Source organism: Polypterus senegalus, chromosome 4, assembly GCF_016835505.1.
Source record: "Polypterus senegalus isolate Bchr_013 chromosome 4, ASM1683550v1, whole genome shotgun sequence".
In the NCBI taxonomy this organism is placed as follows: Eukaryota; Metazoa; Chordata; class Cladistia; order Polypteriformes; family Polypteridae; genus Polypterus; species Polypterus senegalus.
The window spans coordinates 145211846-145228767 of record NC_053157.1 but is presented as its reverse complement, the minus strand read 5'-3'; the positions used below and the strand labels follow the sequence as shown (position 1 = coordinate 145228767).

The window sequence follows — 16922 nt, the reverse complement described above, 5'->3', positions numbered from 1 at the left end:
CGTGGCAATAGCGATTTGGGATGCACTTCAGCGTGTCGTTCCCGTTGGGTGGGGGGGATCCCAGATCCCAAAAGAGTTTAGAAACCTCACAATATGAAGAAGAAGAAAAGGATAACTGTGCTGACCACAACATGGTTCCCCATTTAGATAATGTTCACGTTGAATTCCTCCCACCCAACTTCAGCCATTGGATTTGGGCATCATTCGCACCTTGAAAGTTTATTATTGCAAGGAAATGCTGAGAAACATTCTCATCAGCATAACTTGTAGATAGGAGAAGATTAAACTAACGCAAAAAAAGCTGCTTCCATTTCCAACATCCTATCTTTGTGATATATATGTTTTCTGCAGTGATAGCAACCAAAACGAGATTACAGAGTAGACTGAACATAAGCAACACACTTCGCGTGTCACTGTCTTCCATCCTCCCCAGATGGGATCTTCTGGTTGCAGGAAAACAAGCTCAGGGATCTCACTGATTCTGCATTATGGTAAGCTGTATAATTTCTATTACTATATTATAACTTAATAATAATAGAAATGTAATGTAAATTGTGTATAAAACTGCCCTACGAACCCTCCCATAATCACCCCACAAACTCCAACCTCCAACAACCCACCCGTCCCTGGAAAAATTTGCTTCTAGTAAAGAAGTCCTTGGTGTCAAAAAGGTTGCGGACCACTGGGCTACACTACTGGCTGGGCTGCTGAGACTGGCCACTGGGCAGAACTGACCATCACAAGTAGTGATAGCTCGCATATTTCCACATTTTTGCTCTAGTTTAATGTGATTTTGTGCTAGTATTGTAATGAACAGTTAGTGCAGACTACAGCTGAAGATCTGAAGTGGACGCGAGAATTTGGTGAGTTGTTAATTATCAGATTTTTGTGATTTTTAGTTTGTATAATTTGTGTAGGTCAGTGGGCTTTTTGCATATCAGGTTATTTTACAATATTAAATTTGAAGTAAACTTAGTAAAGTAAAATTAGATTTTTGGAGGATTTGTTTTCCAACATGAATTACTGAGCAATGAATTCAGTGAGTGTTTTCGCAATTTCAGTTGACACGAACAGGACTTTGTGCTGTTTACATCACAATACTCTTACAATGCTGAGAATGCGCATGAGAATATCCAAATAGAATTGATTGAACTGCAGTAAGAGTCTATTCTGATGGCGAAATACAATGAAGTTGGTGTGCCAGGCTTGTATGCTTACCTGCTACCCTTGAATGTGCAGATCCATAAGTTGGCATCGAGAGTACTGTCTATGTTCGGAAGCACTTACCTTTGTGAGCAATTGTTTAAGTTAATGAAAGCTACCAAAACCCCACATCGCTCAAGACTTACTGCTGAGCACCTTTCATCCCTCATAAAAGTTGCAACTGCACAAGATTTCAAGCCTGATATTGACAAACTGGTTACTAACAAGAGATGCCAAGTGTCGGGACAAAAGAAATAGATCTCACACTGTAAGACTCCTATATAAGCAATGAATATAATATAATGAATATAATAATACTAGCAAAATACCCGCGCTTCGCAACGGAGAAATAGTGTGTTAAAGAAGTAATGAAAAAGAAAAGGAAACATTTTAATAATAACGTAACATGACTGACATTGTCATGAGTGTTGCTGTTATATATATATATATATATATATACACACACACACACATAAACATATACACATATACACACATATATACAGTATATATACATATACATCCACATATATATACATATACATATATGTGCACAAAACCACGCTTTTATCAAGGCTTCGGTCGGGTAGTCTTTTGAAATGAAATTTTCCTCCAATCAGTCGTAGCAAAGCGCTTTCTTCGGACTGTTACATTTTTGTAGCACTGATGTGTGCATCAATGTAATCGGTGTGCCAGGAAATCATGCACTGACAGAAGTTCCCCTTTGCTTGGAATGCAAAGTGTGATTAAATGCGTTATTTTTTAACGCATTATGGAGCACATACATCGAGGCTTCTCAGCTGTGCTTGTGCTAAGAAAAGGAAACATTTTAAAAATAACGTAACACGGTTGTCAATGCAACCTTTTGTAAGTAGTGCCTGGAGGATTCAGAGTGTGGAGAAACTCTAGAGACAGCGTGTGTATTACCTTGTGGATTTTTCTGTGAGTATTTGGTGGCAGCGTCACAAAGTTGGTTCCGCAAGACTGCGTTAGCTGCGGAGCTCAGCTCAGAGCGAAATGAGGTGAATGGGAGGGGAGATGATGACGCAACTCCCCCACCCGCCTTAACTGTCAATCCCCCCCATAAAGACAGTCTCTCGGAATTTGCATAAGCACAGCCCCTCACCATCAATGTTAACTTAGTTACAAAGTGATCAAAACTCTCGTTTATATCCTGCGTCCTCTAATTAAACTTGTACCCCGCATTAGCCATGGGCATGACAAACACCAGCGGCAGCCTGTCTATGAACTTAATTTAAACTTTAGGTTTACACCATGCTTTGTTTCCGAAGTAGCTGCACTCATGAATATGGTTGTATATGTCACTCGCTCGCTTCTTATTGTTTCGCTGCCTTCTCAATTATATAATGCATGTTTTCTTCAGCGCTTTTTGGAGCTCTTCCTTGTTTTCTACATACTGTGTTGACAGTCAGTTCACGTGATTACGTGGGAGGCGTGATGATGTCACACGAAACTCCGCCCCCCACGGCCATCGAGCTCAACTCCATTACAGTATATGGAGAAAAATAGCTTCCAGTTATGACCATTACGCGTAGAATTTCGAAATTAAACCTGCCCAACTTTTGTAAGTAAGCTGTAAGGAATGAGCCTGCCAAATTTCAGCCTCAGTCAGTCAGAGAATTAGTGATGAGTGAGTGAGTGAGTGAGTCAGTCAGTCAGTCAGTCAGTGAGTGAGGGCTTTGCCTTTTATTAGTATAGACAAGCAAAATACCCGTGCTTCGCAGCGGCGAAGTACTGCCTTAAAATTTTTATTAAGAAGAAAATGAAACCTTTTTAAACTGAGGGAAAATATACCAATAATTATTTGTTAAGGATCTCTTTGTATGCCACGTTCTCAGATCGGCCCTCCAGTTGTAATATGACCAAGCTGCAGCTGTGCGCTGAGCTTACTCTTGAGCATGCAACGTACAGTTGGCCATGTGAACAGTAATCTTGTTTCAAATCTCACAGCTTGGATTGCTGCTCTCATAATCGGTTTGAGTTTCATGGTTTGTTTCAATTATGACAGTATTTGTAGGGCTTGTGTTGAAGAGACATTCGGCATCTGTCAAGTGTTGTAAGTATATAACCAGTTTCATTGATAACTTCACATCCAGCTTTTGAGAGTTTAAACATTTCTAAACATCAAAGTGTCCACTACTGAATTCGTCAACTGTGAATCTAAGATGTTTAAGAGGCATTGGTGGTTGTCCAAAGGTGTAAAATATTTGGCCATTTCAGTACATTTGAAAGCAACAACTGAACGATTCAGCGGCCTCCATCAACTCACATGCAGATGCATAGGTGAAGGGCTTAAGCATTTCACTCTTCTAGTGCTCCTGTGTAGTATAATTATCTCCTGTACTGTCATCAGTCCACACCTTGAACTTGTCCCAGTCATTCAATACATAAGACACAATGTTCCTCCGGATATCAAGAGTGAGCCTGATATGGCCGTGCAATATGTAACAAAGAGAATGGAAAAGGCAGGTGCCATCTCCAGGCATGGAAACCACTTGGTAAGTGACAGTTCTTTGATCGATGGTGATCACCTCGATAGACATGTTAATGGGGGTACGGTTGGAATGATAAAGGAAATGGGTACCTGAACAATGTAAAGTAAGTCTAAAATACCTACACAATAACTATAATCGTAATAAATGAACAATAAAACAGCGTAGAAGCCGTGGATTAAATAAAAAGGCTGTAGTTATCAGCAGGGAGACGTGAATCCCATGGTGAAGCAAGGAAGGGAATGTAGGGACTGGAGCGACAGACGGCCTTATATAGGCAGGCAGCCAACAACGTGGGAGGCGTTGGGATGGGGGACCCAACACCACCTCACACGGTGACCGAGCTGCAGGCTATGGACATATATATGTACGTAAGTAGGATTCAGTTAGCGTTGGGAACACGCATACCAAATTTCTTGAAGATTGGCCCATAAGTAACAAAGACCGTTGAAAAGTTCAATATGGTGGCCGACAGTGGCATCATACCACCGAAATAAGTACCAAATTTTAGCCTTCTACCTACACAGGAAGTTGGAGAATTAGTGACATTGGAAAGTTCAATATGGCTGCTGACAGTGGCGTCACACCACCGAAATAAGTATGTACATTGGTTTCAGTTAGCCGCCTACCAAATTTCGTGAAGATGGGGCCATGAATAAGAAAGTTCAACATGACGGACGTTGTTGACCGTTATGACCGTTACGCGCAGAATTTCAAAATGAAACCTGCTTAACTTTTGTAAGTAAGCTGTAAGGAATGAGCCTGCCAAATTTCAGCCCTCTACCTACACGGGAAGTTGGAGAATTGGTGATGTTTGGAAAATTCAATATGGCGGCCGACAGTCGCGTCATACCACCGAAATAAGTACGTACATCGGTTTTGGTTAGCGCAGGGAAGCCACCTACCAAATTTCGTAAAGATGGGGTCAGCCTTCTACCTACATGGGAAGTTGGAAAATTAGTGACGTTGGAAAGTTCAATATGGCGTTCAACAGTGTGGGGTCAGTCAGGATGGGGTCAGCCTTCTACCTACACGGGAAGTTGGAAAATTAGTGACGTTGGAAAGTTCAACAGTGGCGTCATACCATCGAAATAAGTACATACATCGGTTTCGGTTAGCGCAGGGAAGCCGCCTACCAAATTTCGTGAAGATGGGCCATAAATAAGAAAGTTCAACATGGCGGGCGTTGTCAACCGTTATCGACCGTTATGACCGTTACGTGTAGAATTTCGAAATGAAACCTGCTTAACTTTTGTAAGTAAGCTGTAAGGAATGAGCCTGCCAAATTTCAGCCTTCTACCTACACGGGAAGTTGGAGAATTAGTGACGTTGAAATGTTCAATATGGCGGCCGACAGTAGCGTCATACCACCGAAATAGGTACGTACAACGGTTTTGGTTAGCGCAGGGAAGCCACCTACCAAATTTCGTGAAGATGGGGTCAGCCATCTACCTACACGGGAAGTTGGAAAATTAGTGACGTTGAAAAGTTCAATATGGCGGCCGACAGTGGCGTCATACCACCGAAATAAGTATGTACATCGGTTTCAGTTAGCACAGGGAAGCCGCCTACCAAATTTCGTGAAGATAAGGCCATAAATAAGAATGTTCAACATGGCGGACATTGTTGACCGTTACGACTGTTATGCGTAGAATTTCGAAATGAAACCTGCTTAACTTTTGTAAGTAAGCTGTAAGGAATGAGCCTGCCAAATTTCAGCCTTCTACCTACACGGAAAGTTGGAGAATTAGTGATATTTGGAAAATTCAATATGGCGGCCGACAGTGGCATCATACCACCGAAATAGGTACGTACAACGGTTTTGGTTAGCGCAGGGAAGCCACCTACCAAATTTCGTGAAGATGGGGTCAGCCATCTACCTACACGGGAAGTTGGAAAATTAGTGACGCTGAAAAGTTCAATATGGCGGCCGACAGTGGCGTCATACCATCGAAATAAGTGCGTACATCGGTTTCGGTTAGCGCAGGGAAGCGGCCTACCAAATTTCGTGAAGATGGGGCCATAAATATGAAAGTTCAACATGGCGGACGTTGTCGACCGTTATCGACCATTATGACTGTTACTTGTAGAATTTCGAAATGAAACCTGCTTAACTTTTGTAAGTGAGCTGTAAGGAATAAACCTGCTAAATTTCAGCCTTCTAACCAACACAGGAAGTTGGAGAATTAGTGATGAGTCAGTCAGTCAGTCAGTCAGTCAGTCAGTCAGTCAGTGAGGGCTCTGCCTTTTATTAGTATAGATAAGGACTTAGGTAAGAGGCTAAGACTCTAATTGTATGCTGTTGTACGGAGATTGTATGGAAATAAATTGCTTTTCTTTAAACTTTAAGTGTTACATTTTTTAAAGCTTTCAGTATTGGCAAGAAAGCTACAGTAACTTTGTATAATAGTATAATTGGCTCCAGCAGACCCCCGTGACCCTATTCGGATTCAGCGGGTTAGAAAATAGATGGATGGATGGATAATAGTATTTGTTACAGTGCAGACTGCTGACGCACGTATGGCAGCCGAAGCGGCCCACCAATGGTAGTGAGTTTGACATGCCTGGATTAAACAGCTAGATTACCTGAAAAAACAGAATGAAAATAATTGGTAACACTTTACATTAAATGTCCATAATTACACTGTAACTACTATGTAATTACCTGTATTAGTACAGTGTAACTACGGGTTATTACTCCATACTTACTGTGTAATACTATAGTTAATTACTCAGTTATCATTGTTATTCCACACTTTATATAATTACAATGTAACAATTTATCAATGATCCAAAAACAAGTTTACTTACATAGTTACATTGCATCTGGACTTTCAAAATGTAATAAAAACATCAGGGTATGTAACTACAACTATGTAACAGATATTCCATGGTCTGGACAATTGTAATGGAAAATTGCAGTGATAACTGCATAGGGTTTTGATGATATTTCAAGATCTTTTTTAAATAGTGAAAACACCTTTGCAAAATGGTTAACACTTTTGCCTCATAGATCCATTATCCTGAGATTGAATTCTGTCTGGAGATGTGTGTAAAATTTGTACGTTCTACCCATGTCTCTCTATGTTTCCTTCATGAGTTTTACTGCCACATCCCATGGACATGTAAGTTGGGTTACGTGGCCATATGTGTGAGAGTGTGAGGCAGTAAACAGCCCAGGATGGGGAGCTATCCCATTGCTAGGCCCACTGACAAACATACCAGCACTCACGCTCGCACACATATGGCCACGTATCCCACAGTTGTAGTTACATACCCTGATGTTTTTATTACATTTTAAAAGTATACAATGTATACTATGTAAGATACAATGTAACTATGTAAGTAGACTTGTTTTTGGGTCAGTGATAAATTGTTACATTGTAATTATATAAACTGTGGAATAACAAGGACAAATGAGTAATTAATTATATTATTACTTTGTATTACACAGTAAGTATGGAGTAATAACAGGTGATTACATAGTAGTTACAGTGTAATTACACAAATGCTTGGTACCAAGCTTAGTTTTATAATTTTAACATTGATCACAAAACATTGAAACTGAAAAATAAAAGTTTACTTAATTAGGCTAGGAATCCAATGAAAAGCAGATGTTGACTGGAACTAAAACTTTGGGCAACAGAATGTCCGCTGGACTATGTTTGAGAACCACTGGTCTAGTTTAACTGGAAGTGCCTACACATTTGTAGTTACTGCCCTACATCTAATAGTCTGTTGTCATACATCGCTCTTTAGGTTCATCTGAGGTTACTACTTGGGTCAAGTGGGGGCACTGGCGCTAACCTTCTCCACTTCTATTTCCTTTGCAGCAATAAGGAAATGGCCAGTGTGAGCAATTGACTCCACCCCTTCTGGTCCCCCAACTATAAATCCTGGCAGCCACTGGAACGAGGTGTTCCATTTTGAACTGAATGTACCACAGAATGGAGCTCCTATCTGGTGACCCAAGAGAATGAAATACCTAGCCTGACGTCTTTTCTTTTTGTTTTGGACTTTTCTATTATGTTTACAGCCTCAGTGGCATTTTTTTCCTTATTTTCCTTTGTTTGATTAATCAGGGATGACCAGATTGGCACCCTGACATACTGTATAGTCCTGGATCTTGCAGTCCTTTTACTCAACTATACTATCACACAGCTATTAAAATATGTCTTTCAGCAAGTGCCCTAGTTCTTTGTTTTATTTTCTTCAGTACTCTGGATAAAGAAATCAATGACTCAGAAAAAAATACAAAAAAACACCTGGCATATTACAATATTAGAAAGAGTTGGTGAAATGAGGAACAGGTGTAAAGCTGAATACTTTCTTTGTAAAACATTCTGACATTAGATAAAAATATTAGCTACAAAAGGTTTTGCAGGGTCTTGACAATCTTTATTGATATCTTTATTTTAGACGCATTATTTTCCATTAAGGAAAGTAACTGATATTGATATATTCCAGTTTTAATGTATGTGCTTAAAGTTTGGTGATTGAAATCTGAAAAACACTTATTTTTATTTCCCAGAATGATAAGAGCAATATGCTGTGCAAACATACTGTATTTTAGAGAAAGGTTTGCAAAAAAAGCAATATTGATCTGCTTTTCAGAACGCTTCCATTTTGTTAAAAAGGAATAAACAATGGTTACTTACTTCGGACTGCCTGAAGAGGGACAGGGCCTCCAGGGGGTACAGGTGGTGTACATTTTTGGCAAATGCATTCTTTCCCATTAAAGGTTACTCGATCTCCAGGAGGAAACGGCTGCCTGAAAAGAATGTAGAATTGAATGTTAAAATGGCTCTCTTTTTCAAACTAAAAGCAAGTCAATAAAACTAGAACAACTTTAAAAATGGTATGTGTCGAAAAACAATTATTGCAATCAAGGGAGGATGAAACGCTAGAATTACCACATACATGGAAAGAACGTGCCCCAAAAATAAAAAGTTTATTGGACCGTGTAAGGAAAATAAATTCCCTAAGAGAAAATTATGCAAAGATGGGAAGAACATGCAAGCTGCATGAAACTAAACATTTCCATTTGTATTCAGCTGTTTGTCACAAAAGACATAATCGAGGAATGGCTTGCTTTTAGCTTCTTCAGGGCTCAGGAGGGAGATATAAGAAACCAGGAAACACCACTGATGGACAACCTGTGCAGGAATGTGGATGTCTATCCCTTTATAAGCCCACTAGCGAGATCACTCAAAAAAGTTAAGATTTTACAGCTGTACAGCTGGTGTTCTATGAGGGAAGGTTATTGATATGATGCCCTTTATTGATACTGTCAATGAAATGGCATTGAGTGTATTCAATTTAATATGAAACAGAACTTGACATGTAACATGATGCATGTTTCCTAGGCATACGGAGATTTTTTTCCAAAAAAACAAAGAGGATTCGTTTAACAGACTTTTACAATACATACTGTATATCTGCATATTGGAACTGAATATCAAAGCTTCATTTGCAAGGAATTTCTTTGAGAATCTTGTAAAATCCACAGTGGTTTTCAGCTATGAAAGGTCTAGACTTTAACTCCACCTGGAGTCAATGGCCTAGATGTAACTCAAAATACATCCTTTACTACTTCACAGACAATCATATTACTTCAGTTTTATATATGGGAGCAATGTACAGGGTTCCTGGCAGCAGCATTGGGAAATGGACATTAGCAAGAAGAAGCCATCTGGGGAGAACAGCAAAATAGGCAATGTCGATGGGAACAGCCTGCAGTGTTTTTAGAAAGTGGTTAGATATACAAAACCTTTGTTTTACAAGGCACAGCAAGTCAAAAGTATTTGATTGCTTATAATTGATGGTGTAAGCCTGCTTGCTTTTAAACTTAAATACAGATGACTGAGTTTTATCTCATATCTTAAGCCCAGTCATTGAAGAGTGTCACAATCACTCTCCATGAATCCATGACTATATCAGATTACAACACATATTATTTAAGTGACTTCATTAGGGTCACAGAAAAATACTTAACTGCAAAACAATGCAAATCAAAATAACATAAAGACAGCAGGGTATACTGTAATAGTGAAGTACGTCTATTCAGCTAAGAGCCATGGGTATAGCAGCCCCAAGACCAGACTTGGACAAGTGCTGTTGTATCACAAGACACGCTCATACAATCAATCAAACTCACTGGGCCTTAGCAATGATTAACCTCACATGCGTGACTTTAGGATATCGGAGGAAAAATGAGTTTACCCATAAAAAACATGGGAGAATACGAAAACTTCATACTGTTAACAAGCTGGGCCTAGGTTGGAATCTTCAGAATAATTAAATCATAATGTAAAGCAGACAAAAACATCAGTCAACTATTGAATGAAGAAAATTAAATCTTTAAACAAGATGTCAAGAAAACAGGCCATCCTGGCCCACCAGCAAAAGCTTGGCTTAAGAACAGAATCAGGTTAGAAATGGACTGGAAGAATTCAGATAATTCTTCATAAATTAACAGTGTCATTTAAAGACACAACTGCTAAGATGGATGCTTTGAAAATTAAGTAATGAGCTGAACATGAGGACAAGGAGTTCAGTTAAAACCATAAAAGCATTTCCTCTTGTATGTGCTGGAGTAAAAAATGAACTTTTGAACCAAGATGTTTTATTGTTCAAATATTCTGCTTTGAAGTAATAGCTGATTATTTAAACATTGATATACTTGTTAAAATAATAATAAGCCTAAATAATTTGATAAATATAAGTGAAAATTGAGATAGGAACAAGAAAATGTTATGAAAATAAATTATCTTTGTGATATGTTGTATGGGTTGTAAAAAGTATTATATCAGCTCCCGAATAGAATAGCATTTTAGAGAACAAAGTAAGGAAGTGGGAGGTTCTGTACATTTCTGATAGAAAATAGTAAATTAAAACCCAATAAAATTTTAAAAGAGGTAGATCATTTTGAAGACAGAAAGAAAAGCTGATTCTGTGTCATTACTGAACTATTGTAATACTGTTTTCTTTACTTATACTTACTTATGCAGTACATGTATAGACCCAAAGCATACAAGAGGTAAACCAAACTTGTTAAGGCCCCAACACCAGGTGCTAGGACCAGAGATCCTGAACTGAAGGATGAACCTTCATATTTCTCATCCTTTAGCCTGAGAAAGAGAGATGGTTAACTTGGGAATCCCGCCTGGCCTAGCTCTACCCAACCTTCAATTGTAAGTTATCAAATGATACTAAACCAAGGCTCGGTGCTAAACAGACTAGTATGCTTTTGTATATCTTAAAGACAAACCAAGTACATTTTCACAAGAAATTTAATAAAGACACAGTTGCATTTGCATATTTCTGTCACCTGGGAGGATCAGAGCACACTTTCATATATTTTAAAGAAAAAATGCATAATAGAAAGACTTTCAAAGTTTGCAGAAAAGATCAGTGGTAAATGTAGAGGAGTACTGTATTGAAAATTTTTTATTGCATGGACATTAGATATTTTATTTACTGAAATATACTACAATTTTAAATCTTATCTCCATTTATCTAACATTCAGACTTCTATCATTTAAATGCTAATAAAACACCTTGATCAAGGAACTGCTAGGAGAAAGAAGTCACCTTTGCATTCATCGAAAATGAATTAAATCAGCTCCCTAAAGAATACAATCATCCTCAGTGTTCACTTGACATGGACTCATTTCATTCCAATTCCAAACTTTATATATATCAAAAACTTCCAAGTTACAACATACCCAGAGCTACACCTGAATTGCAATGTAATCACGTGCAAGACTTTCTGGGCCACAAGTTGTGTCTTTGCCCTGAACTCAGACCCTAGTGGACATCAATTTCTACAAGCAATCCCTGAATGAATTAAACGCGCTCTACAATGAATGGATGGCTGTCAGGCACATTTGATGTTTCATTCCTCATCCACTTATTTAGAGTTGTTCAGTCTAAAAAACCTGCCTTGCCATTATATTGCTAGAGATTACACCCTATTTTTTCTCAAATGGGAAATCCTATACCAGCCCCTAGTTTACAACAGCTTAGGGGTATGATGTATTATATAAATTCAGAAAAAATATGGTTTACTAAATGGGCGGCAACCCATCCATTCTACAAACTATATCATGGGGTTCTTTGCTTTTCACTTCCAGAGTAATGAATCTAGAGATTTTCTTCTATGCTAATTTCAGTGATTTTGAGAAATTTGGGAAATGATTATTTGGAGTAAGAGAAATACCTAAGCACAAAATCTGATTTGTGTTTTCTCACCAAAACTTGATTAGTAAGGACAAAGATGAACTCAATTTGCTCTCTGCTCATTGAAGGAACGTTTATATGTTGTGTCATTCAGTATGTACAGTTCTGTTTTTTTGGACGACAATACAGATAGGTTTACCTGCCAAAATGCTTATTAAGTTGGAGTTGATCAGGAAAATAAGCGCTTTAGAGAACAGCATTAGGAACCCGATAGTGGACTGGCTCCATTTGGTTTAGGCAATTTGGCCATTTCTGATTCGGCTTCAGTCTCTCCAGGCCTCACCATAGTCAGTGTGTTGCCAAAATCAGCAGCTCTAATTCAGCTACAGGAAGGAGTTGGTAACAGTGAGATGGAGATCTAAGAAGTCAAAATTGAGTCCCATGGCACCCAGTTCAGTCCCAGAACACATACTCATCACTCAGCAGCACATCTGTTAATGCTGAGAACAATAAAGTGCATAACTGGTAACTCCATAGTGCGGAATGTTAGAATTCCAAACTATGTTAATCCAGCAGTTAAAGTTAAATGCCTCCCAGGGTGAAGGTATCTGATAGAGGTTAAATTAGACTTTATGACCAACAATGAAGTGTCTACCTTATTGTAGCACGTTGGCACTAGCAATATTTATTTACAGCACTCTGAGTTATTAAGAAGAAATTTCATATCTTTAGGCACCAAAGCCAGAAGAAAATGTCAAAATGTAATTGTGCCTAGCGGAGTGGTGGCCCTGAGGTTAGGAATCTGCACTAGCAATCAGAAGGTTGCCAGTTCGAATCCTGTAAATGCTAAAAGGGATTCTGCTCTGTTTGGGCCCTTAAGCAAGGCCCTTAACACTAGAATTACCAAAGCCTATGACAAAACTCATAAATCCGTCGCACCCCTCCATCAGCATCTTTTGTCCTGTAAATGTGATAATTAAGACAAGCAGCCTGCTATTCAATCCTCCCCCCACGTCACCGAAGGTTCATAAACTTCTCCCTGCTCGTGCCTTGTTTGATTATGCTGGAGTTTTAAAGTAGAAATAATAGATCGTTATTTGGAGCCAATGCATTTCATATGTTTCGTTTTTACAGTAATCTGTGTAAACACATTGTTAAAACAGAAACTTTTTCATATTTTAGTAATAAATGTTACAAAATGTAGGCATAAACTATAGAATGTATGAAGTCCAAAGATCAAATAAATACTTTCACAAAAGGTTCAAAAGGATGATACAACAGCTTCCGTGGCACAGTGGTAAGATTTGCTGACTTGTAATTAAGAGTCCCTGGTTCGATCCCCTCTGCCTCCTATATTTACCATTTTCAGTAGTGAGCTGCTCTTATTGTTAATATTATACAGTACACACATACATTTGGTTTGCGTCTGTAACAGACCGTGTACATTTATAGTACTGTACTTGTAAAAGCTACTTTTTTTTTCACTCCACTTCACGATCACGATACATACTACCGCCCCAGGGATCTGACGCTGTTAGTTTTTATTTGAAACTGGGAGTAACTGTAGAGTGGTGTTTTGAGGCAATGGAACTGGACATTCTCTGATCTGGAGGGATAAAAGCTGACACACAAACGCTGGTGAATCTGCCTTCTTCGTATCTCACTGTCACTTTATTTTTTTTTTTATTCAGATTTATTGAGTGTTCCTGCTCACGCAGAATTAGTATGCGTCTTATGGTTTATGATGTCAAAAAAAAAAAAAACAGACATAGGTATATATGATATTTGGAATTATTCATTTTATGACCTTTTATCAGGTCAATTCAGCACTATATGCAATCATCAAATTCAAATGTTAACAGTTCTCACACACGCAAGGACAGTCCTTCCTCTCTATTTTGTGGTTTCTATTACACACCTGAAAGAAAGAAACAATACATATGACATTTTGAAGAAATCATTTTATGACCTGAATAGTACCAATCAGAAAACATCATCGCACTAATGCAATTTTATTTGAAAACGAACAGCGTCAGATCGGAAGTGAATTTACGCTGCCCTGTCACTTAGAGTCAGATCAGGAGAGGCGGATTCAGGAAGGGGGGTTTGTTAGAACGTGATTGTGATTGAGAGAATAAAACTGGAAACATCTAACTTTTACAAGTACCATAAATTTATACCCAATGTCCCATATATTTGTCTCTTTATTTTTTTTTCTTCGTGCTGCGTCGAAATCGGGCACCAGAAGGCATGAGCTTATTCAGTGCAGCAGTATCAATGCACATGTACTGTGCAAGGCATGCACGGGTGTCACTGTGAAAAGAAAAGTGTTCATGGCTCATATTGCAGAGGAACTTCATCATCACATCTTACTAGAAAAGGCGATGAAAAAAGAAAAGGAGGATGCAACATCGACAAGCTTATGTTCCAAGACAGCCACTTCCCCAGGAAAGTAAACTGAGTCAGTGTCAAGTGCCCTTTCAATGTAATAGAAACCACAGCAGACAGAAAAGTGTGCACATTGCAACAGGTACACACGTCGTAAATGTAGGAAAGACGGATCTTGCAGCACAGAGAAAAAAAAGAAAGAGACAAATATATGGGACATTGAGTATAAATTTATGGTACTTGTAAAAGTTAGCTTTTTACAGTTTTATTCACTCAATCACTATCACGCTCTAACACAAGTCTCTCCTGATCTGACTCTAAGTAACAGCACCAGCGTAAATTCACACCCGATCTGATGCTGTTCGTTTTCAAATAATATTGCATTAGTGCGATGATGTTTTCTGATTGGCACAATTCAATGATTTCTTCAAAATGTCACATATATTGATTCTTTCTTTCAGGTGTGTAATAGAAACCACAGCATAGAGAGAAAGGACTGTCCTTGCGTTTGTGAGAACTGTTAACATTTGAATTTGATTATTGCATATAGCGCTGAACTGACCTGATAAAAGGTCATAAAATGAATAATTCCAAATATCATATACAGTATACCTGTCTCTTTGTTTTTTTTTTTGACATCATAAACCATAAGGCACATACTAATTCTGTGTGAGCAGGAACATTCAATAAAACTGAATAAAAAAAATTAAGTGACAGTGAGATACGAAGAAGGCAGATTCACTAGCTTTTGTGTGTGTCGAGTTCTATTGCCTCAAAACACCACTCACTTCTACAGTTACTCCTAGTTTCAAATAAAAACTAACAGCATCAGATCCCTAGGGCAGTAGTATGTATCATGACCGAGAGAATAACAGTGAAAAAAAAGGTAACTTTTACAAGTACAGTACTATAAATGTACACGGTCTGTTACAGACGCAAACCAATGTATGTGTGCACTGTATAATATTAACAGTAAGAGCAGCTCACTACTGAAAACAGCAAACATAGGAGGCAGAGGGGATTGAACCGGGGACTCTTGATTACAAGTCAGCAAATCTTACCGCTATGCCACAGAAGCTGTTGTATCATACTTGAACCTTTTGTGAAAGTGTTTATTTGATCTTTGGACTTCAGGCTTCACACATTCTATAATTTATGCCTACATTTTGTAACATTTATTACTAAAATATAAAAAAGTTTCTGTTTTAACAATGTGTTTACACAGATTACTGTAGAAACCGAACACACATGAAATGCATGTGTTCCAAATAATGATCTATTATTTCCACTATAAAACTCAATCAGTTCACTCCCAGATAATCAAACAAGGCATGAGCTGGGAGAAGTTTGTGAACATTCTGCAACAGTGAGGGGATAGAATAGCAGGCTGCTTGCTGCTTGTCTTAATCGGCACATTTATAGGACAAAAGACGCTGACGGAGAGGTGCAAAAGGATTTAAGGTGGGCCGGATTTACGAGTTTTCTCATAGGCTCTGGTAATTCTAGTGTTAACCTGCAATTACACCATCCTGGGTATGATGTTAATTTGTATCCAGCCCTGCCTGCAAGATTAGGCAAGATTTAAAATCAGATTTTCCACTTGGGGTAATTTAATTCAAATTAAAAAAATATTTAACTTCCGGTACAGAAACTTCCTTGCAGTTTAAAATGCTGCTTACTTAACATTCATTCTCTTGGAAATAAAGCTGCTTTGGTAATTGTTAATTATATTAAGTACAAAATGTGATATGTATTTTCTCACTAAAACCCATCTTAATTAGTTAAAGTACACATTGAATATTTAGATTGTATGTTGAAGAATGTAATGCTATCTCACAGTTATAAATTTATTGACTGCCGGTAACAAAAGCCCAGGTAATTTTCAATTTCATAAATAGTACACAGGCGCAAGAAATGACAAATTATGATCACTCACATAAGAAACCTTGAAAATAGCAAAACAAAGGCTGTTTAATGTTCAGATGTTCTGAAATAAATGATTAATGCAAAACTGCTAAGTTTGATTTCACACAGGAATATTGGGTCAAATGTAAAAAAAGGAGGGACAGATTTGGAAATAAAAGCACTATGAGCTTCTGACATTTGAAATTTGAATTATTGTGACTTATCTGTTAAATATTACCCTCCAGTAATATTTTTATCCAGCTAATGATGCAAATATAAAAATGTTACAATAGAAAATGCTACAAACTTAATGGATTGGTTCACTGACAAACCATACTTCTAAAGCATGTTGTTACAAAAGCTTTAAAATGTTTTTTTATATGGAAATAACCTGAATTATCTTGGAATTCACTAATTCAACAGTACACATATAATAAATTTAAATGTTTTATTTATTGTGGATTTTAAGAAGTAGTTTTCATTACTGGTCAGAAAATGTCAGAATAAATTTAGAAATGTCCACATGCTAAGATAATGTAAATCACGTAGCTTATGATGATAACATTCTTTAAAAAACCTATGCTGAAATCTCCCCAATGCCACACTTTAAAGTTCAAGCTTTGCATTGTATTTTAATACTTATTAATGCCAATACCTGTTTACTGGATGTACCACTATTATAAAGCTGTGGTTACTGTTTGTATGCATATATTTTATATTGCATTACAGAAA

The 16922-nt window shown here is 37.9% G+C and overlaps 1 protein-coding gene across 16 annotated transcripts in view; it reads right to left on the bottom strand.

Moving 5' to 3' along the window:
- ablim2 (actin binding LIM protein family, member 2) overlaps positions 1-16922 on the bottom strand; it is a 315904-nt gene that overhangs the window by 137694 nt on the left and 161288 nt on the right. For all 16 annotated transcript variants that reach the window (XM_039751406.1, XM_039751419.1, XM_039751421.1 and 13 more), the window contains exon 4: positions 8375-8487. In XM_039751406.1, the coding sequence (XP_039607340.1) occupies positions 8375-8487 (113 nt within the window). The remainder of the gene's footprint in view (positions 1-8374; positions 8488-16922) is intronic.